Source organism: Myiozetetes cayanensis, unplaced genomic scaffold (genome assembly GCF_022539395.1).
Source record: "Myiozetetes cayanensis isolate MyiCay16 unplaced genomic scaffold, myiCay2020 scf6-25, whole genome shotgun sequence".
NCBI classification, from domain to species: domain Eukaryota; kingdom Metazoa; phylum Chordata; class Aves; order Passeriformes; family Tyrannidae; genus Myiozetetes; species Myiozetetes cayanensis.
In genome coordinates this window covers 56,288,705-56,315,121 of record NW_026087853.1, presented here as the reverse complement: position 1 = coordinate 56,315,121, position 26,417 = coordinate 56,288,705, and the positions used below count along the sequence as shown (strand labels likewise).

General features: G+C 41.6%; 1 protein-coding gene across 1 annotated transcript; it reads left to right on the top strand.

The window, feature by feature from the left end:
- The first annotated feature begins 359 nt into the window (after positions 1-359).
- On the top strand, positions 360-26,417 carry TPCN2 (two pore segment channel 2). Its single transcript, XM_050336453.1, has 25 exons — positions 360-500; positions 2,314-2,378; positions 3,629-3,705; positions 4,287-4,464; positions 4,751-4,867; positions 6,708-6,814; positions 7,736-7,808; positions 9,706-9,805; positions 10,121-10,186; positions 10,518-10,582; positions 11,682-11,779; positions 12,101-12,182; positions 12,852-12,938; positions 13,441-13,560; positions 13,860-13,919; positions 14,007-14,135; positions 14,781-14,830; positions 15,630-15,729; positions 16,683-16,754; positions 18,847-18,920; positions 19,257-19,347; positions 19,446-19,528; positions 20,154-20,235; positions 21,681-21,766; positions 22,496-26,417. The coding sequence occupies exons 1-25, from the start codon at positions 398-400 to the stop codon at positions 22,572-22,574; spliced, it is 2,244 nt and encodes a 747-aa protein (XP_050192410.1). The 5' UTR covers positions 360-397; the 3' UTR covers positions 22,575-26,417.

The following is a 26,417-nucleotide window of genomic DNA, read 5'->3' as shown; positions in this document are numbered from 1 at the left end:
TGGGAGGAACCCCACGCTGGAGCAGGAGGAGGATTCTCCTCTCCCTGCGCAGCGGCACAGCCACCCTGTGCCGCACCGAGCGAAACCCCCATCCCAGGGCAGGAGGTAGAGAGAATCGGGCGCAAAGTTACGCCTGGGGAAGAAGGGAGCGGCGGGGTGGGAGACAGCACCCCTGGGTACCGATGGTCGGGGGGGCAGGCAGCGCTGGCTGCCGGCGGCGGGCGGAGCCGGGAAGATGCCGTGCCCGCCCTGCCCCGCAGCCGGTCACATGCGGCGGGCGGAGCCGCCCCGGGGGCGGGCTCGGTGCCGCTCCATCCCGCCCCCTCTTCCCTGCTCTCCCGTCCCGTCCCGTCCTGTCCTGTCCCGACCCGCGGCGGGAGCGCGGCCGGCGGTGCCGATGGAGGCCGGCGCTGAGGCGGAGCCGCTGCTGCCCCCGCGGCGCTGGCGGGCGGCCCGCGGGCTGTGGGGGGCGGGCGGCGCTGCCCGCCGGGCCGAGCACGGTGAGTGCCCCGGGGGCGCTGGGGACGGGCGGGCGGCGCTTCCCCGCGGGGCTGGAGGGCTCCCGGCAGCGGATTAGGGCAGGGAGGGAGTGCCCCCTCTCCCCGGGCTCCGCCGCCCTGCCCCGGCTGCTCCCGGCGCTGAGAGAGCCCCTTTGTCGCCGAGCTCAGGTGCGAGCCTTTGCGCCGCTGCAGCCCCGGCTCCGGGGCTTCCTTATGTAATTTTTTTTTTTTTTTTTTTCGCCTGAAGCGCTGGCAAGTTTCCTCTCGAAGCTGGTCTTGCTCTTCAATTTCTACCCCTTCCCCCCCGCCCCGTCTCCTTCCTGTCTCCCCGGGATAGAATCATTTGGAGACCGCAGGTTCCTTGGTTTTGGGATAGCGCATCACCTGAGAGAACCTTCGCGCTTTTTTTTTTTCTTTTTTTTTTTTGTGTTGCGTGTTTGCGCGGTGCCAGAAGTGCAGCGGGGTCCTCTATGCCCGAACCGAGCGGGGCTTTAATCATCACTTGTGACTAAGTGTCACTTGCACTGACTAAGAGTTGCAGAATAAGTTGGATATCTATGGCAGAATGCATGGAGAAACTGCTAAAGTAAACATTTTTTTTTGCTAATTTCCGTGTTTTGTTTTTAGGCTATGAGCGGTTGCTTAGGTTCCACCCTTCCAAAATCTCCGCCATCAACACTAGGCTTGCTGTGTGCTCCAAGAACTTAAACCTTTTGCTGTCCTTGCCATCCTTTTGACTAATACTGTTCCTTTAAACAACTTTATCTCTAGTATGAGATGGCATGAAAAAGATAGTCTTTGCTGCGTGAGCCCGGCTTGCCTCCTGTTTATGCTCAGTCTTTCTTGCGCCGCGGTTCGTATCAGGATCAGTGCAAAACTGTGCTGTTGCTGATGCTCAGATAAAGGGTGACATTTAAAAATTGCTTGCAGTCTTTGTAGAAAGTTGATGCCGTTGAATCATGTGAAACATAAAATTTTCTGGGAGTCAGATCAGTGGCATTGCTTGGTGTCTGGAGAGCATCGTGGTAGCAGTGGGATGGGCTCTGTCCTGTTGTATCCCGTGCTGTGATTGCTGTCTCCTCGGGGGGTGTTCCTTGGGACGCTTCCCTTCTGTGGGAAAGTTATGCTAGGACGTATTTTTTGTATCTTTAGCCCCTCTCAGCGTTTCATTTTTATTTTTTTCCTTCCTCATTTTGACTGTAATTGCTTTTGTTTCTCTCATTGGCTTGATTGCCAGGTTAGTTCCTCAAAGGTCGTTGGTTCAAGTGAACACAAGTGGCTGCCTTTTATTTTTTATATAAATATCTTCATATAGACTTCCTAGTAACAGGTTTTGAAAAGTATAAATAAGTGGCATAAGTAACTAATTCAGTGATGTTTTACTTCATTTTGAGTACTTTCACCCCCTGCTGTGTCTTGAACTCTGATCTGCTTGGTATGGTAATAATCCTCTCGGGACAAATTAAAAAAGCATTCAATTTAGTTCTCATCTGACTGGAGATTCCTGTTGGGTTTGGAGAGAACAAAATCCATCTAAACTACAGTACCTTTATTAAACAAAATGGCTGGAATACTAGTGCCTGATTTTTCCAGCTGCACTTGTCTGTAGGCTTTGTCAAACCATAATGTGATTGAATACCCACTATGTTGGGCGTTAGGACTTGTCTCTGTGTCGCCTTAAGGTAACAATTTAACTACTAATAGTAATCTACCTACTTAAGCCATGGTTGTGGAGCTTCCAGTAACTAATAGGGAAGCTGTAGGTTTTATCCAAAACACAGCAAGTGATTCCTATTTCTTTTTAACTTCGTAGGTGCTGGAGCTGATAATGACCTTTACATAAACCAAGCTGTAGTATTTATTGAAGATGCAATACAGGTAAATGTAACTTCTTTGGTAGCTATTATGTTTCCCATGCTGGGTGTTTCTCACACATTCTGCCACTTTTAAAGTTTTTCTGTGTTCAGGAAGCCTCTGTGTAACATCATCTTGATTCACAAAGCAAAATCAGGATTCCAAATTCCTGTGGTACTTGAGTATCTGTGAACTTCTGCCCAGGAGAAACATTTTTTCCACACAGTGAAATAATCTTCTCTTTAAGGTTTTCAAAAGAGATGCTAGTTTGTGGGGTGGTTTTCATGGTGGTTTTCTTGTTTGTTTGTTTGTTTGGGTTGGTTTGTTTGTGGTTGTTCCCAGAGTGACTAACCTACTACTAAGAGAAATTGAGCAAACCCTGTGTAATTTGCCTCTCAATCTGACTACTTGAACAGTTTAAGAGCTGGTAAAAGCTGAAGAGTTTAAGGCTGACTTCAAGTGAAAAGCCTCTTTTGCTTCAGCTGAAATTGATACCATTGCAAGTCTTCATTCCCTCCTTGTCCCTCCTTTACTGGCCTTTACTGCAGGTTCTTGGATCTGTTATCTCCCAGTGAGTCGTTTCAGGCAGTGGGAATGCTGGAGGGCACTTCTTGAGCTCTCTTGCTGCATTCAGATAGCTTTTGGTTAGGAGATTTCTGGGGATCAGATGCACTGAAGCTGTGCCCACCTTTCTAGAAGTAGATACTTCTCAATGGAGGAAAAGTAAGAGCAGCCCAGGAGCCACTGCAGAGAAGGAACTGAGCAGATTTTGGCAAAAGCAGGCCTGTTCTGAGGGATGATGGGGATTTTCTTGACCTCAAAGCATGTTTTATTCAAAGACACAGGTTGAGGTCTCTTATATTCAGGATTAATTTGCTTGCATCTTATGGCTTGTTGGAAAAGAAAGACAAAAGAAGGTACACGAGTGGAATGAATGCTGGAAAGGTGAATTAAGTGGGTAGATCATTTTGGCAAGTACATAGAATAATCACTGATTTCTTACAGGTGCTGTTATTTGTGATGATGGCAGTGCTTTCTTCAGGTGGCTGCCCCACACTTTGATTACCTGAGCAGCTCTGTGGTCTTTAGATAGGAGAATTTCTTTAAAATCTTTCCCCTTTTCACACATGTAGACTACACCTATGGTCATGGGTGACTGATATTTAATAATGAATAACTTGTACTTAATTTGGTTTACTTTGGTAACTTGATCTTTGCCTTTGAGACAGACTGAATGTAACATTTGAATTATCCTTTTTGCTTCCTGCTTTCAGTATCGATCCATAAATCACCGTGTGGACTCCAGATCCCTGTGGCTTTATCGATGGTACTATTCAAGGACCTGCCAGTGGTAAGAACTTGGCTATTCCTTTGGCTTTTTTCGTTTAGGAGTAAGTGTTTCTAAAAAAAATTACTCTTGTTAAATAATTAGATGACTGTGCATTTACCCTTACAAGAACTTACTGTGGGAAGCAAGAGGATGTGAAACATGACAGAAGTGCAGAGCAGCCAGTTATATGAAAGTGTGATCATGTAGATGGCTCTCTGGAACAGCTGTAGGACTGCTGCATGAATGGACTGTGAGCTTGATTTACAGCACTGTGTGTTAAGAGTTTTCAAAAGTGCCAATTTCTAAACATTCCAAATAACAGTGAGATTGTTTGCAGCTGCTAGGCCCAAAAGAACACCACCTGAGGTTATTTGCTGGTCAGCAGTTACATCACTAATACAGGCAACAACCTGCCAGTCAGGTGCTGCCTTCTGGTCCAACCCATTTGTGTTAAATATGGTATTGTAAAGCTTGGTTTACTTCTAAGGAGAGTGCTTTGCTCTTAGGCATTTTGTGGGGCTTTTTGGGGGGTTTGTTTGTTGTTTTGTTGTTTGGTTGGGGTTTTTTTGTTTGTTTTTTTAATTTTATCTCTCTCCCAACAGGATTTTGAGTTTAACCATCACTGTGATCCTGGCTTTGGCTTTCGTTGAAGAGCCTTCTTCGCTCACTGTCACGTCGGACGTGCGGTACCGCCTTCCCCCTTGGAATCCTCCCTGTGGCCTGACAGAGAGCTTGGAGCTGCTCTGCTTCCTGGTGTTTGTGGCTGATGTGTCCGTGAAGGTGAGCACTGGATGAAAGAAGTTGGTGTGTTGGGCAGCTCGGTGTCCTTTTTATCCACCTTTATTTAGTTCTTGTAGGGGAAAAAAAAAAATAAATCTTTGAGCAATGTATTATGTTTGGATATTGGAAAGCTCTTAATGAGCACTGATTTAAAATTACAAATGCCTGGGAAACAATTGGTGTATATTAAGATATATACTCCAATATTATGGTTTTGGAATTCATTGTTAAATTAAGTGTTTGGTTGCTTTTTTGTTGTTTGGGTTTTTTTTCTTTTCTTGTCCAGAGTTACTTAATTGGATGGAAAGAATTTTGGAAAAACAAATGGCTAATGGCTTATATACTGACATTAACTGTCTCCCTGATGGATTGGATTGTCTCGCTGAGTTTTTCCTGCAGGGAGGTAAGAACTGATTCCTGCAGAAACAATCAGAATCTGGATTGTGGAAAGTGGCAGTGGAGAAGAACCTGCAAAGGGATGGTCAGCAGGGTGAACACAGTGGGTTGGAGAATTAAGAGAGGAGGGGGAGATGGTTCATTTTTGGTCTCTTAATAACTGGATAACAGAGTGAAACACAGAAAAAGTTAGTGGTGATGTTGCCTTGGAAAGGATTATGTTTGATTCTTAATGTGTGTGTTCACTGGTAAAATTAAATAAAACTTTGCTGCTCTGGTCTGTCAATAGGCAGAGAGTTTAAAGTACACTCACTGCACAGCAGCAATTTTGTCACGCAGTTGAAGAATTGTGTTCTTAACCTGATTCAACAGCAGAGTCTATGCAGTGATGTGTAAGTAAAAGGTAATTGTGTAGTTTAACAGCTGCTTTCTGAGCTGAAGCTGTGCTGTGCTCAAAACAATCATGTTCTGAGGGCAATGTCAGCTTTGTGAAATGGCTCTAGAAGTGCCCTCCTTTATGTAATAATGCAATCTACCAATTGCTTTTCTCTGCTGTGGATTTTCATTAAATTGATTGTTGTGCACTTGCAATCATTGTTGAGAAAATACTAAGATGGTAAAAGTCCTGGGAAGTGAATGAGGGAGAAATCTTGAACTTTGCTCCTTGTCTAAGTTCTCATGTCAAAACCAGTATGTGTTGTCTTCAGATAACTTCCAAACCTGTGTTAAGATACTGTCAGTGTTGGTCAGGATGAGGTTGGATGCAGGTGCTGCTATGGGTGGCACACTGTTTAGCTGTTCATGCTGTTCATTCTCTGACCACTGGTCACTGCTGACCTGGATGTGATGGAGCATCAGAGACACATGATCTTAAAATGGTGAACAAAAATGTTATTTAAGCTTATAAGCATCTAACTGTGAGAAAAGCTTGTCCTTTCTGTGTTCAAGCCAAATAAATACAATGCAGCTGAAAGAAGTTAATCACCTAGGAGGAAAATTGGGCTTACAACACGGGGAGGTGACTGCAGAATCTTCAGGTGTGATAAGGGATGAGTAGTTTGAACAGGAGCCTCCCACACAAAGCAGTGGCAGAAGGAGTAGTTGAACTGCTGGGATGTGTGAACAAAGGGATAGCAATGAGGAAAGGGGTGTTGTGGTGTTGTTTTTTTGGGTGTTAAGTGTGGCCCAGAGAAGACTGATCCTAAAATCCGGGATTCTGAAACACCTGAAGCAGCTGATAAGTCACAGAAATAACTTGAAGGCTGGCAAGTGTCTTGAAGGCAAGAAACAGATTACTTACTGTAGTGTTGTGGGGGGGAAAAAAAATGCAATTACAATATGGGTCTTGTCAGAGGCAGGAATTGCTGAGTAATAAGCAGGCCCCTTAATTATAAAACAAAAAAGAAGTCAGTCTGAAAATTGAAATCAGGCGCTTATTTTTAGCATGTGTATTTGTTTTTATTGAAAGTAGCTCACTATTAATTCCTTTCTTGAGATAGACCTTGGCAGAAAATACAAAAATGCCACCTCTTGCCACCTTGTTATGTCTAGTGAGCAGTGAAGTTAGATTGCTTCTAATTAGTAGCCTGATGAGGCTGTTGAAATGTCAATGCGTGGTTTTTCAAGCAATCTCTCCTCATTTTAACAAGGCACCTGAAGTATGAAATCTCTCTTGCCTGTTTGGTGAGCTCAGTGGGGGCAGAGTTACCACCTGAGCACAGCCGTCTTCTATTGCACTGTTGACTTTGCTGATATTTGAATCCGTGCATTTTTGGCAAACTTGCCTGCCAAGTGTTTGTGCCACCAGTCTTGTGGGAACTCAGTGTCTGATCTGTTGGTTTTTGCAGAGTTTGAGAATAAGAAGAATTCTTCGCCCGTTCTTTCTCCTTCAGAACTCTTCCATGATGAAGAAAACGTTAAAAAGTATCAACAGCACATTGCCTGAAATGGCAAGGTAGGTAATAGTGTAGAAAACATCCTCTCACAGCGAGCAGGGAGTTACCCTTTGTGTTCTGCTGTGTGGAATACCAGTGGCTTCACCCTTAAGTTCTTGGTGAGATCAGGTAGCAATGGATGGAGGCTGTATTAAGTTTTTGATTCCTTTTAGTCTGTAAAATATCTCTAGAAAGCACATGATGTGCCTCTGTGTGTGACAGATAAGGTTTTTGATGCTGATTCAGTGGGGTTTTTTGATTCTGCCTCTGTAAGGGAAGAGCTGAGTGAAGGTCTGTGCTGTGTTTTCTCCAAGGTAACCTCTCAGAAATATGGGTAGACACACATGTACTTGTCTTCTAGTCATGAGGGCTACACAGAAAGATACCTCTTTCTTTACATCTTCAGATAGATCTGTCTTCAGAATGCTTTTCTTCAGCTTTTTCCCTTCTAAATGGCTTTAGCAATATATATATATAGATATATATAGATATAAGCTTTGTAACCAGACAACATGATGCATTTTGGTAGAGATCTCTTCCTGTGAAATGGGTCATGTATGTGTAGAGTTTATGGAACTCACTGCCCTTGCCTGTTAATTTTTAACTACCAAGTCCCAGGAGAATCAAAGGGGTGTGTGCAAGCCAAGGTGTTGTATTGTGATTGGAGGGTATAAATATGGTCCTGACTTTAAAAAACAGAAGTGTTAGAATCTCACTGACATCACAAAAAGTCTGAGCTTGTGCTGAGCAGTCTCCACAAGTGTGATTTTTGTTTTTTGGTTAAAACTTGGATCATGTTTTGTTATTTCCATATAACTTATTTAAAAAACAAACAAACCAACCTAGTTTTCTTTATATGTCATCCTTTTGCATTTTTAGCAAAGGATGTTATTAAGGATAAGATAAACTTGCCATAAATACATATGGTCTCTTTCCAACAGTGTTGTTCTGCTGCTGGCTGTTCACCTGTCTCTCTTCACCATGTTTGCCATGTTGCTGTTTGCTCGAACAAAGGTAATCGCTTCTATTCCTGCTTGGGTGGATCTTCCTTCTGCATTTTTCCGGTTTGATCCTTAGAGTTGCTTTCTCTGCTTTTGTTGAAACCCTTTATGCTGTTCTGCATCCAAATCTCTTTATCACTTTTTCCATTTATGTTATCATTAATCTCTTTTTTGTTTGTTTGTTTTTCTCTTCCTTATCTAGCTGTTTGCTAATTTTCCTTCCTTGTTTTCTCACCTTCCAGTACTGGTATCCCTGGCCATGCCATGGTAGGTTTTCACCTGCTTTACTCTGATGGTTTGGTTTCTCATCTCTGGGTTTTCCTCTCATTTCTTCCTTCCTGCTTCTGAAAAGCAAATTTGAAATGTTGCTGTGGTTAGAATAATGTTGTGTTCCAGTGCTCTTGGTATGTTCCCTCTCTCTTAAATTTCCTGTATCTTAATGTATTCTGGTTGGATATTTTGGGTGGTTTTTTTGTTCTTACGTTTTAAGGCCTTCCATAAATGAGTTACTGTGAGCACAGAAATTTCTTGCCTACTTCTCTCAGTGATTATAGTCCTCTCCTTAACCTCAGTTTTGTACCTTCATTCCTGCTGCAGTTTGCACTTGAGCCTGCCTCTGGCCTTCCTTGTGGTCAGCAAATTCTTTGAATTCCCGATTTATGGAATTTCTGAAATCAGAAGCAGAGCTCTGTTTTCCTGCTTTAAGTTGCATTCTGGATCTTTGTATTATCTCTGTGTGTCACATTTAATTTCAGTTATGAGCCTTCCCAGCATATGGGAATATACTTTGTATACCTAAACCAGTCAGTTTTGAGTACATTTAAGCGAAAAACAAAAAATTAGAGAGTGGACTTTCCTATTTTGATGTGCTACTCCAACATCCCCACAAACTAATTTCATCTGACAAGGTGAAAGCCAAGTTCTAAAAATACGTTTATTCATGAAACTTATGCTTCTCTCTACATTTTTGCATTGTCTTGTGTCTGTCCTCTAGAGGTGCATTTCCCGGTCTTTGCAGCAGATTCAAGGGCTGTTTGTTCCGTGCTGCATCATTCATGTTTGTGTTGTTTGCACTCTGCAGCTTTTTTTATCTGTCTCTGCTTGACCTTGTGGGGGGTGGAGGAAATGTGTGGATCACCCAAGATTATCCTCCCAGTGTGTTTTTGATGAAGATTTTGACACTGGGCTTTAGCAGATCATCTGATGTTTCCCCTGAGCCACAAGATAAGCTCTGTATGATGTTTTCATTGGTATTGAACATAGCATTTTAAATCTTCTCTTTTTTTTCTGAACAGTTGCCTGTTTTCTGCTTGCCCAGCAATTCCTGTGCTGTGCATGAATTACTGCCTAAGGGGGTAGCAAGAAGAAGGGGAAAACCCTTGTTTTGCATAGTGGTAGTAATTTTTGTACAAAAAAACCTGCTGCAGAGGATTTTAAGTTACCTATTTGGAAGTCAGAGGGGAAGTGAAAGACACTAGGTTGGGTGTGCTGGTAGAGCTGCAGGTGTGGGGTTTTTATATATATTATTTTTTGAAATCATATTTAGGGAGTCCTTTTATCTGCAATATAATCTCTTGCTGGCTAAGAGATGATGCTTCCTATATCAGTCAAGGGTCGTTTCAGATTCCCGTGCTGTCAGTTTGTGACTTAACTTCTGTACTGAGCTTCCTGTTCTTCCTGGTGTTTTTTAATTGCTGTTAATAAGTGAAGTGATTGCTCTGTGTTCCTATGTAATATCTTCATTTTGATGCTTGATTTGTGCTTTGTTTTTTGTTTTTTTTCACTGGGTAGATGTGATTACGTGTGTAAGAAATAGTTTATTGACTGACTTTAATCCCTTTTTCCCCCCTCTTTTGGTAAGACAGTGTTTCTTCAGTCTTTCTCTTAACCATAATCATCTCTTTGACCAGGATAACCAGCAGGATAAGGAGTGGGTGGTGTATTTCCGGAATCTGCCGGATTCACTGACATCCCTGCTGGTCCTGCTGACTACTGCAAATAATCCTGATGGTGAGCAGGCTTTCAGAAACAGCTCTTGTCTCTCCTTTCAAAGAACAATAGAGTTAAGGTTACCTGCAGACCACTGTAACCGTTCTTTCAGCTGGTAGCTATTAGTGCAACCACGGGAAGGTTGGGAAAAGGTTTCCCATGCCTTTAGTAACTTGATTCTTCTCTTTTCTTTGGGGTAATTATATATTGCCACTCTAAAATGCAACCGTATAAGAGCTTTTAGCGATTGCCAAAAATTGATTGAGGTCTCCGCTGGGCATCTTAAGCATTAAAATGTTATTTCTTTTTTTTTTTTTTTTGTTAAATCTCACGCAGTGATGATTCCTGCATATTCCAAGAATCGAGCGTATTCCATCTTCTTCATCCTCTTCACTGTGCTAGGTAAGTTACCTCTTGTCTTCAGTCGTGTAAATGCACTTGGACACCTGTGCATAACAGCTACAGGAGTTTATTTTTCTAGGGAAGTTTAATCATAAATTTCTCCTTTTTTTGTGTTTCTTCCAATTATTGTTCAGTGTCTCTAAGGTAACTTCCACTTATGGCTCGGAGTTTTTGGTAACACGTTACAGGCCGTGAAAACATTTTGGAAACCAAACACGAGAAAACAAATCCTTTTTAAATGATATATTTTTATTTGCTACATGGATTGAAACTTTTTTGATGAGTAGGATGGGTATTTCAGTGATTCTCACTGCCTCTTTTTCTCCAACAGGCAACTTGTTTCTGATGAACTTGCTCACAGCAATAATATACAACCAGTTTCGAGGATACCTCCTGGTGAGTAAAGCATTTCTAATTTCTGTGCCCTGCCATAGCCTTGAACCTGTGAAATATTAATTGTGATCTGGGCATTAAAGCAGGAGGCCCGTTCTGGTTGGAAGTTTTAAGATGCTAAATGTTCTTTGATGGAGATGCTTTTCCCATTAGACGCTGTTGTAGCTTGATCCCCTTCCGTGACAAAATTACTTGCTCTCTCCTCTTGATGCAGCCCAGGATTCTCATGCCTGTAGTTTCCTTGAGGTTTAGTGTCAGGAGAAACTTGGTGACTTAAAGTGTGGGGTTTTTTTTTTCCCCCCTTATTTACTTATCTTCTTACAGTTCCTTCATTACTAGCTTCCCCTTTCCTTATATTTATATATATATATCTTATAGTTCTTTCTCCTTACTTACATAGTTTGATAGTCCCTTCAGAGGCTTCAAAGTGAAGTTATAGCTGCCTGCTCTAGTAGGTTGTTGGCTAGTGAACCTTAAGCAATGTTACACAGAAGGAATGGCCCCCACCCTCTTGAGGGAGAGGAGTGTTTGAGCCTAATATGTGCAAAGAGGATTTTTGATAATCCTCTCCTCTTCCTCCTCTGTTTCTTCCCTTCTTTCTCGATTTTTTTCACTTTCTCACATGAGGGCATGACATAACTTGACTCCCAGCAAAGCAACTGAGTTTGAAAGTGGTTATTGTGGAGAAGAAAAAAAGGGGGGGGGGCATGAAAAACTGTGGCTCTGGATTTGTGCCTCCAGGCAAGAAGCTGGAGCCGGACAAGCTGTCTCACTCCTCTCTCTGCACAGTAGTGTGAATTTCTGTGAATCCTTGAGCTTTGCCAGTGCCTCTGGAACAGGCATATGCCTTTGCAGTCCAGAATTGAAAACAAATCATGACCTGGATGTTTACTTGGATTCCAGACTTGTTTGCTTGCTTCCTTCCTTCTTCCTTGTACACAGAGTTCTTGGAGGGAGTGAGGCTTAGGGCAGTCCCCTGTTCTGACCTCTAATCACAGATCCAGGAGGTGTGCCAGAGGATCAGTATATTCTGTGGCCATAGGACATGGCAGTGCATGAAGTGTGAATAAATTGTTTTCTCTGTGGTGTTTTCACTGTTCAGAAATCAGTTCAGTCCTCCCTCTTCAGGAGACGGCTGGGAATCCGGGCTGCCTTCGAAGTGCTTTCTACCCTGAAAGAGACTCCTGCCAGTGCCCAACAGTAAGTGAGGAATGTTGAAACAGCAGATTATCTAGCCAAAAAAAGTACATTTTTGGTCATCTTGTTTTGTTTAATTTACTGAGGTTGCACTCCTGAAAAATGGCAGTTTGTCACTCATCTCATTTATTTATTTTTAATTTAACTGAATGTTCATAACACAATTTTTGAGGCTTTGTTTCCTTTTTATTTCTACTTCTATTTTTACCTGTTTTGCAAAAAAAGAAAGGCAGGAATGCATTTGGAACAGCTTTTTTTTTTTTTTTTTTTTTCCCATCTATACAGTTATCTGTACCAGGGCCCATTCTGTGTTCTTTTAAATAGGTCCTATGTCAGCACTGGGGCCTTACAACAAGTGCTGCAGAAAGTTGAGATGGATTCTCGCTGCAAACAAGCCATCCTGAGAGTAAGAACTGAATTTGCTTTTAGCCCTGGTGTTGGTGACTGTCAAACCCTCTGATGTGACAGCTGTGGAAACTGAAATTTCCCTAATTATGCAATTAGGAATAGCAGCTTTCAGCTCAGCTCCTTTATGCTGCTTTCTCCAAGTGTGAACAGAAGCCCAACTCCAGTTGTCTGTTTATGTTTTGGTCTTCAGAATAAAAACAGTCCTTGGACAAGGATTTCGCCCTAAAGTTGCTCCTTCTTTGGTTGATGTGATGAGGGATGCATTCACCTGGAGAGAGGAATGAAAACTCCTATTTTACAGAGCTACTTTTTCCACTGGCTTTACTTTTTCTCCCTGGAGAAAGTAAAGCCATTTCACATTGTGGCCTAGAGCTGCTCCCTGTTGCAGCATTCCTTGGATCATAACATAATAATGGCACTTCTACAAGACAAAAAAATTTAAGTTTGTCCAAAATGCATGTGGTTCCAGAGAGGGGAAAACAGAAAAGGCAAGACAGATCTGTGTTGTGTTAAAGCAAAGCAGTATTGAACCTTACTCTTAATAACTTGGAATAGCTTGCTTAAGATCTCTATTCCCAGTCTTTTAAAGGTTGTCTGAGGGTTTTGGCACTTTTTGCAGATGCACCTATTGCAGATTCTGATCTGAATGTCTCTCTTTCATGTGAAGTCGCTCAAAATGTGCTCCTGTGACCAACTGTCAGCTGCCCAGTTCCAGAAGCTCTTTGAAGAACTAGACAAAGATGCCATTAAGCAAGTATGTATCTGACCACTGTTTGTAAGACATCAGAAGTTGTCTGGTCTTGTGCAAAAAATTAGTGATGTTGCTCCTCTGTAAAGCGCATAAACAAACTTTGCAACATGTGAACACAAGGTGCAGTCATATGGTGTTGGTTCTGAAGTTGTTTGTAACCAAGACCTCTGAATTAAACATTGGGAAATGGGGAAGGAATGCGTCCAATGAGTACTTTGGTGTTTAGTTTACCTGCTTAGGGCATTGAAGAGGGGTTGGACTATCTCCCTTCTCAGCCATTACTTTCTGTTGTGCCATAATCAGAAATGAACTCTTGCTGTGAATTAGCCACAGCTTGAAAACATTTTCCAGCTGAAATGTCAAAATTAGCCTGTGGTCCTGAAGTTTTGCTTTGAAAGTGTCTGGCTTCTTTTAAAATCTGAGATTGGGTGTGGGGTTTTGTTATTTTATTACTATTGAAATGCTCATGCTTTGATTCTCAGCAAATCCTTTGTGTTCGTTTCAGCATCCTCCCAGTCCAGAGTACCAGTCTCATTTTATGCAGAAATTGCAGTTTGCCTTTGGCCATCCCTACTTTGGTTACTTGGGGAATGTGGTAGCCCTTGCAAACATTATTTCTATCTGTGTAAGTAAAAGGGTTTTTTTGTTGTGGGGTGGTGGGGGGTTTTTTGGCCTGGTTTTTTTGTTGTTCCTGTTTTGTTTTGCTCTGCTACAAACCTAAGTTCTTTTTTGTAGCAGATGGCAGGTCTTTGGCATACTTTAGTCATGTAAAGGCATAAGTTGAGAGGGAACACCTGCTGTTAAAAATATATTCTCAGCTGCTTGAAAAAGGTCTGTGCAAAGCATGAAAGTCTGTTCTTGTGCTTAAAAGTCCATTTTTTGTAGCAGTGAAGTGGTGGATTCATAAAATATTTCTTGTTTAAGGTGGTTTTGGTGATGGATGCAGATAAACAGCCTTCTGAAAGAGATGACTTCTTCCTGGGGGTAAGATGCAGCAGTGTTCCTACAGTTCTTGCTGTTCCTGAGATGTCAGTAATTCTAATGATTGCTTTTATTTTGGGGGGGGTGAAGGCCATCAACTGCTTCTTCATCCTGTACTATCTACTGGAAATGTTGCTGAAAATCTTAGCAATGGGCTTGAGAAGATACCTGTCTTACCCAAGCAATAGATTTGATGGACTTCTGACTGTAATTTTGCTGGTAAGTGTTTTATCAACTTCTGTGCTCTTGGATTTGTTGGCTGGGGAGGTTGGGAACTACAAGAGCTGGTGGGATTGCTTTTTCTTCTACACTGACAGGCTGAGCTTAACAATATGAGCAGCCAGTGTTGTGGTTTTCAGCAGCTTGAAAGTTTTGGTGGTGCATGGTTCCTTTAGGGTCTGATTTCTGAAGGTAGGCTTATTTAAATCCATGGGAAAAGCGAGTTTTCTTATGAGAAGTCTTTTTATTGCTATTTGGAAACATTCAGCCCTTGAAATAACTGCATAAGGAGTTCTGTTCTGCAGCTAAGGTCACCTTGTTCTTTCAGTAAAAAGGCAGGTTATTGTGATAACTATTTGGTAAAAGCCTGAAGCCTATGTGGCAGATGAAGCCAAATTCATGGTTAATGGTGCTCATTGCATATCCTTGTTTGTGTCACTATTGAATGGCCTATGTACACTGAAATAATTTGGGGAATAACTGGGCAAATATGACAATTCAGATCTTTAAAGTGAGTTAAATTACCAGCTTAATGCTCTTAAAAATGTTTCCTGTCAAGAAGCTTACAGAATTTCTGAAACTCAGAATTACAAAGTAAAGTTTTGACTTTTTTTTTTTTTTTCTCTCTTTCTTTCCTAACTAAAGATTTTGGAGATTTCAACTTTTGCTGTGTATGGATTTCCTCATCCTGGCTGGTAGGTGACCTCTGTGAACTGCTGCACTTTGCTCAGTGACTGGGCTGGGTCCATGCTGTAAAATTTAGTAGAGAAATGCCCATGGACTTAAACTATTTGTCTATACTGGAATACCAAGCAGTTGTATTTTGATTTTATTTAAGTTCAAACAGCTTTTAGATAACTCTCTTGAGCTTTTTTTGTTACAAAAAAACATCTTAAACACTGCTATCTGCAGAGACCTGGTAGATCTTATGGTTTGAAAAGGGTTTATATTGGAACACTACTAAAAACAACACTACAAAAAAAAAGTGATGGTTGGCAGAATAGTAATTACTACAGTCTAATGGCATTAATTATTCTCTTAGAATTGATTATGTTTGGGCTTGATTTTGCCCTTTTGATTCTTAAATGCAGATGATTGTTTGCTGTACATTTTGGAGCACCAGTGACACTTGTTAGGTCTTTGTGTCAGTCACAGCAAACAGATTATAACACAGAGGAGTCACTGGTGAGTGTGTGCTGTTGGTAATTGTGTGCAGATATAACACCTTCAGGACAGTGATGTGACTATTATCTGAAATATGTCTTCTGTGCAATGCTGTCTTAAATAATTTCTTTCACAAACCTGCACTCTAAAGGGCACTCTCTGCATATTTAAGAGCCCAGGCTAAATGGGTCGCTTCCTGCAACAGTTAAGGGTGAGATTCCTGCTAAGCAAATGAATGTACTTACAATTACATGTAACCCAGTAGGTTAAACTGTGTCCTTCTGTCATGAGCTGTTCCTGTGATTGGTTGTCTTCTCCCATCTTTCCTAGGAGACCTGAGTTCATGGGCTTATTATCCCTGTGGGATATGGTGCGATTGGTGAACATGCTGATCGTGTTCCGCTTTCTGCGGATCATCCCCAACATGAAGGTGATTGCTTATTCCCTCCACAACTCTTGATTTCTTTGTTGGTCACGTTATAAACTTTGTTCCAGCCTTTCAGAATAACATACAGATGGCAATCCTTCTGCCCATGAGTGGGGTTATAGCTCAGCTCTGACTGTCCTGACTGTTGCACAGTGCCTCACAATCTCACTGTCTCTGGGGCTGGTTTTCTCTGCTGAGGCAGCAGACAAGTTCTGTTGATGTGATGGGAGTTGATCCTGGTATTCCAAGGTAGGCAAACTTACCCAGAAAGTTTTCTTGTGTGGTGCTTCAGTCTTAATTAGGATGAGTGGCTGGGATATCCTAGAAGAACTTTCTACTCAGGAAGGGTTAGAATTGCTTTCACCAGATACTGCAAGACATTTGGTAAGGCAAAGGGTTTTATGGGACAAAGCCCTTTCCACTTTGCCAGCATGGGTATTTCCACCACAGTGCACGTACTTGAACCAGAAATCCCTTTGATTGTTTGTTATAATCCTGCATTTACTTGCTTAAAAGCTAAGCCCAAATTAATGTCAGGTGCAGGATTTATATCTTACTTCAGTAAGCCATAAATACCTACCTGATGTAGTCAAAGGTCATGGTGTCAGTGGAAAGTGTAAAATAGGAATTATGGGGGTCAAATATGAAGCAGTTACCTTGGAGCTGTGGGTGCTTTTGCTTTGCTTGCCTCTTATTCTTTCTAGTCTCACTAGACATACAGTCCTTTAGATTACAGTACCTGTGTATCTTGAAGACTTATGATGGTGTCTGTCTGTGAAAAAGACTCCTACAGCATTGTTCCTTCATCATGGAAATATCTCTGCATCAAAGATGTCCTGCCTTTAGACACAGTTCACTTTCCCCCTTGGTATTTCTTTGTCCTCTTGGTAAAAATAATTTGATACGGAACGGAAGTGGGATGAATGTCATACATAGAGAATTCTGCTTTGTTTCAGTTCATGGCTTTGGTTGTCACTACGTTGCTGGATCTGGTAAAAAACTTAAGAGCCTTTGCAGGAATCCTTGTGGTAAGTCATGATGCAAGACTGTCATTTGCTTTGTTACAGTTAGCAGTCTAATAAGGATACATCTCCAGCAAAGTAAACAAGTTTATTGTGCCACAATCAGTAACGTTTCACCTTAATCAGCCAGTTCCTCTCCAGGGCAAACTGCTATTTTGTTGTGGCCTGTGCACAGTGACAGTGCCTCTTTTATCAGGAGGACCTTTAAAAGAGGGACTGAATCTTCCTCAGAGTGCTTGCCTCAGGCTGGATACTCTGGCTTCAAGTAAAAATTCATCCATGCTAAAAGTAGACCAATTTTCCTTACCTTGATTTGCTTATTAATACTTGCTTATTAAATGGCAGTACCACTTGAAAATTGTTTCTCAGCTCGAGAAGGTCTTGAGACGGCATGTTTGGACATGACTTTTAAAAGCCTCCTGCCACCCTGTTTTGGGTGTGCCTGTGTGGAGCATGTGCTGTGCAACCGTGTGATTAAAGGGTGGGTCACAATGCGTGATGTCCATTACATAAATCCTCCCAACTCTGGAGTTTCTGGCTTTACCACAACGTCTTCCTGGCAGAGCAAAGAAGTGCCTGGGTAGGTTTTGGTTAGTTGTTGTTCATGGGTTTTTTAGGATACCTTATTTTGAGGTGGCGGTTAGAGGCCAGTGATTTGTTGTTCTAGTTTATCCATTTAGCGTGCAATTTAACCAGAATGTCTGGGTTTTTTCATTAATAATCCCTACTTTTATCTGTAGAGAAGGGGCCTTGGGTTGGTGTGTGTTGCAGCTTGAAATAAAGATGTTGGCTGGGGCAAAGCAAATCTGGTGACAACTTTGCTGTGCTGTACAAGTCACACTTGCCACTGGGAACTGCTCTTGGAACTGAGAAGTATTTTCCTTCATTCCTGAAAGAAGTGGTGGGAGCCTGTAGTAATAGGCTTTATTTTTATTTTCATGAAATGTGCATTGGTGTTTCAGTGCAGTGCCTCTGTCCGTGTATGTGAGACGTGATTCTCATAAAGTGCCAGCTGCTTTGATTGTCCCTCATGTCAGGAGTGTGAATTGTAGTTCTGCACCGATTGTGAGGCAAGTCTGCCCCAGGGTTTGCCACTTCCATTAGTTTAATTTGCTTTTACCCTGGGGCTGTGTGGAAGCTGCCACTGAGCTTCTGCTCTACTGACATCCGACTCCACTGAGCCAGCTGATAGAAAATATCTTTCCTAAAGTTAGGCTGGAACACAGGCTGATAACATAATGCAACTAATTAGTTAATTTCTCGTGCAGTGAGTGTTTGAAATATATGGGATTTTTTTTCAAAGAATAAAGTTATTTTTATTGCCTGGCCAGATGCCCCATCTTCTGGCAGGCTGTGAAATGTCAGCTTCAACTTGCTCCCAGTGATGTTCAAAGTGCTGTCGGTTCAAGCTTTCCTGGGACAAATGGCTCTTTCTCGAGAGGAGGGAAGCTGTAGGTTATTTCTAGAATAATCTTTTGAGGAATAAAAATTGCAAAATCACCCGGGTGACTGCTAAAGACTGAAAGGTGTCTCTTTAACAGAAAGTTTGCATTTCCAACAGGTAAAAGACAGAAGTTCCAAAACCCTTTGTGTTACTGAGAACTTTATTTTGAGACTAATTGTAACATTTTTAAGCAAAGTTGCTGGTGTAATATAAAATACTGACTTAGTTTTGTCCTTCAGTTAAGTGTAATGAAAGCTTATTTTCACTGAATCTAGAAGAAAATGCCCTAAATAAAAATATTTAGGTTGTTCTTTGTAAATACTGTCAATGTGTTTTGGTTTAAGTTGCTCTTCTCCAATATTAACAATTAAATATGAGCATTCTGAGACACAGAAAAATAAGATAGATCCAAAAGTAAAATAGATCATAAAATAAAAGGATTTAACGCATTTTAACAACTGAAAGTTAAACAGAATATTAAAAAGTAAGAACAAACAGTTAAGCTGGGGAGTGTTTTCACTCGAAAGCTTCAGGCATTGTTCTTGACGTAATTCCTTTACCTGTGGTACAAGTATAAATTCCACGTTAATTGCTTTGCTTTCTCATTTAGTGACAGAAATATCCAGAGCTAATAGTTGCTTGTATTCCTTCCAGGTGGTTTTCTATGCATTTGCTATAACTGGCATAATGCTATTTCAAGGTGCTGTCGTTCCCTTGGGAAATACCAGGTAAGGTTTTCGACATCACTGCTCACAAAGAATCCTGTCTCTCAAAAGTATCTGCAACTTGGTATATTTGAGCTGTTTGTGGTTGGTTTTGTTGAGGTTTTTTTCCCTCTTATTCTTGGAGCTACTCTTAATTTTAATGTTAAATCACAGGATTTATCTTCTATTTCGTCTTACTGCATTGAAGTTGCAGGAAGGCTCATCTGGTTTTGAACCATTTCCCTTGTTTTCCCGCCTTTTGAGACACTCGAACTTCCTGCAAGGCACTCGGAATAATTTTGGCTTTGAGGTGCAGTTTGCAGAAAGCTGTGCTCACATCAGCCTGTGATTCTCCCACAGTGCTGCCAACACCACCTTTGATAACAGCACCTTGCAGTGTGGGACCTACGAGCAGCTGGAATATTGGCCCAACAACTTCGATGACTTCGCTGTGAGTGTGATCAACGACTTAAATCCTCTCCTCGTTTTCTGAGCCTGAAGTAGCCTGAGAAATAACCACTCATCTTCTGTTCTGCTCACGTTGTTTAGGCAGCAGTGGTGACCCTCTGGGATGTGATGGTGGTGAACAACTGGCAGGTCTTTTTGGATGCCTTTTCAAGATATTCCAGTCCGTAAGTAGCATTAACTATACTTTAAAAATCCCCTATAAATCCAGCTAGTAAGGTAACCAAACAAGAATTATACACATAGCACGATCCCAGCTGCTAAGAGGGATGCTGCTTACCTGTCTTTTGGAAATTCAGGCTGTTGTGTGGGATAAATGTTTAACATGGTCTGGAGGAGACTGGACAAGTCATGAGAGAGAAATCCATTGGATCTGCAGTCAATGGAAGCTCCCTATGGTTCAAGAAATCTCTGAACTGCAAGCAACTGGAGACTGGGGGAGCACTTAGAGAGTGGCAACATAGATGTTTTGCCATGGTTTTGCAGTCTTTCCTATGTTTCTGCTTTTGACCATTCCAAGGATCCCAGACAGATATCGTACTGTGATTCAACCGAGCTGCTTTTCTGTCCCTCCAGAGTTCAATTAAGTGGGTTGAGTTGGGGGCAGTGAGCCTGTTTGATTTCATGAAGATTTTTCTATTTTTAATTTTTTTATTCCATATTTCCATTGACATTCAAAAAGGAGTAGTATTATATTTCAAGGAAAAATGTGATTTCATGGTGCTCTGCTCACTTTCAGGCTGAGGGTATTTACTGCCTCCTTTGCTTATTGTCTGTTAATCTGATCTGCAGGTGGGCAAAGGTCTATTTTGTAGCCTGGTGGTTGATCTCCTCTGTCATCTGGGTGAATCTCTTCGTAGCTTTACTTCTGGAGGTAAGGAAACGTGTGTGTTTGGTATTGGATCCCAAAGCTGGGTTCTAATTCGGGCAGGAAGTTAAAAGAACCCAGACAACTTTTTGGGAAAAGTATGTTGGGCTTGTGTATGTTCTTTCTTTACCTTTCTCCTCGCTGCCCTTCCCCTGAGGAGTTAAGGAAGCTGGTTTTTTCCTAGACAATTCTATGCTTTATTTGCCATTTTGTCACAGAGCTGGTTGCATCTCACTGGGCATGTACATTTTCATGATATCGCTCTCTGTAAAGAGGAAAAATATTATAAGCACTATAAAATTGCTTGTCTCTTGTACGTTCACATTTTACTTCAGCATTAGTTATTCAAGCTGCAGGCTTTTTGCATTTTAATTTATTTAATATGAAGTTAGCTCTTTGTAAATTTACCTGTAATTTGTTTGGCTCTCCTGTATTTCTTCCCACTCTGATTTGAGTTATTACCATTGTCCAGTTCCACACTAGAAAAATGGAACTGATGACTTCTTTCCAAGAGATTTTCTCGAGTTTTTCAAAGAAGCTGTGAAAATGCAGGTACCCAAGCAATGCCACGAGGAACATGTAGTTCTGCTAATTTCTTGTGTATGTTTTTCCTGCAAATCCAAATTTCTGATGGCAAAGGGAACACTGATCAGAACCATCTCCTCCAGTTTAGTAATTGTAGACTTCTCTTATAAGTGATGGAAGAAACTGAGTACCTGTAGAGGGCACTTCATCCCATCTCAAAACATCTAAAAGTTTCTTTATGATATGTTTTTGTTGTTGCTGATGGTATTGAGAATTTAAATTTACTATAGTAGGAAGAATGACAAACTTTCAGTCCAGGACATCTTCTATCTGCTTACTTCTGCAGGGCTGTGGCCAAAGTTTTTGCTGTAAGAGCCCAGATGCAGCATTCTGGAGCAGGAGAGCAGGATCTCACTATATTTCTCCCTTCTTTTTTTTTTTTTTTTTTGTTCCCCCCTGAGCTGTCTGGTCTGCTCCTCAGTTATTAATTTGCCAGTGTTATTCAAAATAGGGAAGGGAGAATGTTACAAAACCAGTAGCTGAGTTTTTAACCTGTGATGCCTGGACTAGCAGGATGGTCATGTATGGTTGGGTTTTTAAAGAGGAAGAAATTCAGAGCAGGTAAAAATCTGTGGTTAGTTCACATGATTGTCTTGGGGAGGCAGTCCTTGCTAGGAGCAGAAGGCAGCAGGGCCCTCTTCTGCTCTGCTGTTCTTCCGGTTTGTGATGGGAAAGTTATTTCTCTCCCGAACAACAGGGCTCGAATAAAGTAGCGACCCACAGCCAGTAAATGTGCTCTGGCACTGTGTTTAACAACAAAGCTCAGCCCCCTCCCAAACCTTACCTGCCAGACATAGTGACTAGATGTTTCTGATGTCATCAGAAGGAGTCCTTTTAATTTTTCCCCTGTTCCTTTTACATTTCAGAACTTTATTCACAAGTGGGACCGTCGCTGTCATCGAGAGTCTCTTTCGGATATTGAATACCAGAGGACAGTGGAATTAATGTTCAGGTGAGTTGGACTGGATTTGATAATCAATCTGGTTTTTTATGTTCTGTTTTAAAGGGAATGTGCTGCCTGCAAGAGAGCAAAGGTTTGTCTTCCGTTTCCTCCCTCTGAAGCAAACTGTTCTGCCTGTTAATTTGGAAAAAAAAATCAACAAGTGCTTTAGTTAGGCCTAGTTTAAGCTGACGTGGAAGCCTAACCTTTTATATGCTTTGTGCTCGTAGCAGGGTGGGAGAAGAGGTGCTGGGGGTGGTGGGAACAACTGCTGAGGGGGACGGAAACAAGGGAAAGAAGAAAAGGGAAGATGAGGAAAGCGATGCATGTTCTTGGCTTGTTATGAAATTGTGGGTGGTGAGTTGAGACTTGATGATCGTGCATAAGTGGAACTTCTGGTGCACGTTGGATATTCAATAGTAGCACTGGGAACGTGTTCTCATCTGGGAGTTTTTTTTCAGGAAAACAAATCTACTGACCTTCACTTGTGCTGTGCTGTGTGCAGGAAATTGCTTCCCTGCTTCTTGTGGGAAAACAGCTGCTGGTTTCCATGACACATCTGTAGAGGATGGATCACTTGCAAGTAGATGCATCTTTAGGGAACATCAACTTATTGTAATTTTAATTCCTCGTTTCATCCTCGAAACGAGCACACGTCACATCCTCAGTATGTGCACTGCTAAAACAAATGCTGAGAAGCTCCCTTTGCTGCCCCTAACAACTCATGCTTTTTCTTTGTAGAGATGTTTTGGAAGAACCTACAGAGGAGGAGTTGATGGAAAAGCTGCACCAGCACCCACACCTGCAGTTATGTAGGTGACTGGTGGGGAGGACTGATTTGTTTAGACCTCTGTTTTCTTGAGGTTGTCTGCTGGAAGATAACTGAATGGATTTTCTGTGAGATGCTGTTTAGGAAGAGGGGCTTGTAAGACAGCATGTGAGGTTTTGCTTGGCAATTCTCTGCAGAAAGTGTTTTTTATTATTTTTGGGTTCGTATCTTTTTTGCAAAAGGTTTGAACCTTGCTTTTTTGCAAAAGGTTTGAACCTTGCTAACTTGACTTGATTTTAAGTTGCAGTTTTAGAGGAGTCTTGCAGCCGTTATTTTTATAGACTGTTGATATCGGAATATGTTTTATTTTCTTTTTTAAGAGGGAACGTGTGTTTAAAATGACAGAGCACTTTAAAACATGAACTTTATAACCACTAAGCCTGCTACTTTCTTCAGCACAGGAAAATGGAACTGCCTTTTCTGGCAATGTGGCAAGGGCTATGCCCTGCAAGTCATGAATGGATTAGGCAGGACCGGAACAGAATCCTTAATCTTTTTGTAGTGAGAGTTGAAACACTATTTTTGCTGTAATGTGACACCAGCGTATGTCACTGGATTTTCAGGAGTTAATCACGTTGGAACACAATCTATTTCAGCTCAGGAACAGGGGCTGCCTGCTTGGCACATCCTCTGGTTTCCTTTGCTTTTGATCAAGAGTTGGTGCTGGTTGTGCCGTGCCAGTCACTGTGAGAGCAGCTCCAACTGCGACTGGAGCAATTGCACTCGTGGTTTTCCAGGTGGTAAAACTGAGCTCTTCTGGACTCAATATTCTCAGGCTGCTTTTTAGTGAACCTCTTCCTTTTACTTTGCTGTCTCACGTTCCATGAAAAAGCTGAACTTTGGCCGGAATGTTGCGCCATGATCGCTGCCAGTCTCCCACTTAAAAGGGAGGGAAGAAGAGGGAGGGAGGGGGGAAAAAAAGGTTGAATGGGATAATCAAAGTGCTCAGCAGTTCAAATTTTAGTTCAAGTCTGTGGGAATAGAAGGTGCTCAACCAGTATTGCAGGATCACAAGCTTTTATGGCTTAATGACCCCACGCTCTATATCGCTGATTTTCACCCAGGTAAAACTTTTTTGGGTAAGTATAATTTTGTCAACAAACCTGAAGTGGAGAATCCACGTCAGTGTGCTTTTCACTGTCCCTCAGTATTCCTCTGAAAAGGTGATTTTGTTTGAATCTTTGTCCAGTGAATTGCTATGAAGGTCAGAACGAATCCCAGCTGCTGTTTTTTAGATGTAAAAATGAAACTGCTCTTTGAGGTGCTGCCTTCTCACCTTGTCACCAAAACAGACGTTGTTGTGGTCACCCCTGCAGGTGACCCCAAGGGCTTGGGGAGGGTAATTTGCCATAAAACACTGCTACTGTTTATAAGTGATTTGATTCTTTTTTTAGAGAAACAGTTTTCAAAAGTGCCAAGCAATCGTCCTGTATACTTTTCTCCTTCTTTTTAACTCATTAGCCTTTCTTTCTGTCCTGCACGAGGGAGAGGAAACTATCCAGGATGGTGGTGCATTTTCACTCAGAAGCTTATTTTTGCCTTGTTGTCTCACTGTTCAGAAGTGGCTTAAATATTCTTATCTGTCTGTTTCTTTATCTTTTTGCTTGTATTTTTGTTTTTGCTGTGGAGTAAAATGTGTCGTAGCTTTTATATGTGTAGAACAAACCTGAACTGATTTCTGGGCTAATCCTGCAATCTTTCTTTGCTTTTGTAATCTTGCATCTTAAGCCAGGCCCTTGTCTGTGCTCAGTCTCTTGTCTCTCTTCCAGATTAAGCTCCCCAGGAACTCACTTGCACTGGTTCCAGTGGCATCACTGTGCTTATTTTCAGTCATGCACTTAAAAAACACTCATCATGGCAGGCTGATAAAGGCATCAGCACTGTTTTTTCTAGGTTTGAGTTTGCTCTCTTTTCCAGTATGGCTTTATTGTCAGGATGGTTTCTGCTCCTTCTGGCATGATGTATAATCACTTCCACCAGTTTATTGGCACTTATCGCACAGTGGTTAAATGGTTAATTTTACCTTTTTACTGAAAATAAAAAGTTATCTTTTTTTCCACTCTTCTGAATACTTGAAGTAGCTTTGCCTTGCCAAAAAAAGAAGTGTCCAGTTCTTACCAGTTTAATTAATTTTTTGGCCTCCTAAGCTTTTTGGGTTTGTTTTCTTTTTGTTTGCTTTTGGTTTGTGTTGTGTTTTTTTTTTGCCATTACATTCCACTACAATCTACCAAAGCAACACAAATCGGTGTAGGATTATCATAAACAAAACAACTGTCTCCATTATGCTTTCTTTGCATCTGGACAATGTGAAGAAGGCATTCTGAAGGGAGTAGTCTGTCTTATTCTTGTTTTCACATTGGTGTAATTGCCTGAAAGGGTGACTAGAATTTAATACAAAATTGTGCTACCTAATGTCACTTGAACTGGAAGATGTAAATGACCACATTATGCAATAACTGTATAAATCATGCAAATGACTGTACATAATCGGGTATTACTTGAGGATGGCATTATTAAAAAGAGTTTTTCTCAAACCATGGAAATAACTGGGGTGTTGAAATGGTTCTTGTGGTTTGTTCCTTGCCTTTCCCTTGCTACTGGTTTCTGCAGTGCTCAGCATCTCTGCTCCCATTGTCTCTGCTGGTTAAAGGCTGGGCCCGTGGAGGAGGTTACCTGCAAGTGGGACATATCTGCCTGGTTTCAAAATGCAGCACCTAAAGGATGCTGCCCTGTTCTTCTCCAGCTCTAGAGGCACAGAGTATCATCTGTAGAGGTACTTGGCACACTGAATTTTTAAGGTGAAACCTCACTGGAACTGAGCATCGAGGGCACTGAGCGTTTTGATTTTCATTTGTGCTTCAGCCTCTGCAAACCAGGTATCCCTTCATCTCTTCCTGGAGAGATCAGTGCCAAAAGCATTCTGCCAGCATTTCACCTGGAGCAGATTTTGCACGTGATTTAGCAGAGTTCGTGGCATTCCTTTGGAACAGGTTCTGATTTAGAAGATGGTGGATTTTCTTAAGGGCGGAACAAAATCAATTCTGGGTCAGGCTGATGTCTCTGGCTGCAGTTGTTGTGCAGATTCTCAGGTGAAACATGTGAAAGCCAAAGCACAGAGAAGATCATCTTGTGTTACTAAACTGGGATCAGATTTTTCTGGCTTCTGAAGGAGGACCTTAATCACCTAATTAAGGCTAATTTGAGATTCCTCAGCTATTTTATTTTTCCTTCTTGATTTACTATGAATTTTTTTGTTGCTTAAAGGTTTAGGATAAGGAGGGAGAGGGTGGATGCAATTGAAGTGTTCCTGATTCTTTTAGTAAAAATACAGAAATGCAGTGATAAACCTCACAAGCACCATTAACTGTGAAGTAAAGTGGTCGAGCTGCAAACAGGCAGCTGGAATAACTTAGGAATTACAGACAAAGGAAGAAATACTGTCTTGAGTGTCAAAGGGTTTATATGAATATATGACAAGTGCTTTCATGGCCTCTTTTGGGGTTATGTGTAACCTCTGCTGACACATTTTGGGGAACGTTGCTTTTTATCCCTCCAGCACTTCTTACTGTGCACAAAAAAAACCAGGGACATAAAAAACCATAGGATAAAGTAGTTCCTGTGGGAAAGTGATGCAGGGTATAGATTAATTAACTCTCATATGTGAGGTAAATGTGTCTGTTACCCTGGTAGATGGTTTATCTTTGCACCAGCCTGTATATTAAGAGTAGTACACACAGCCTTTTGCTACTGTTTAACATTGTGCTTTAGTCAGGTGAAGTAATTCCAGAGCTCTGTCTTGGGTTTATATTGAAAACAAAAATAAAAATAGGTGTT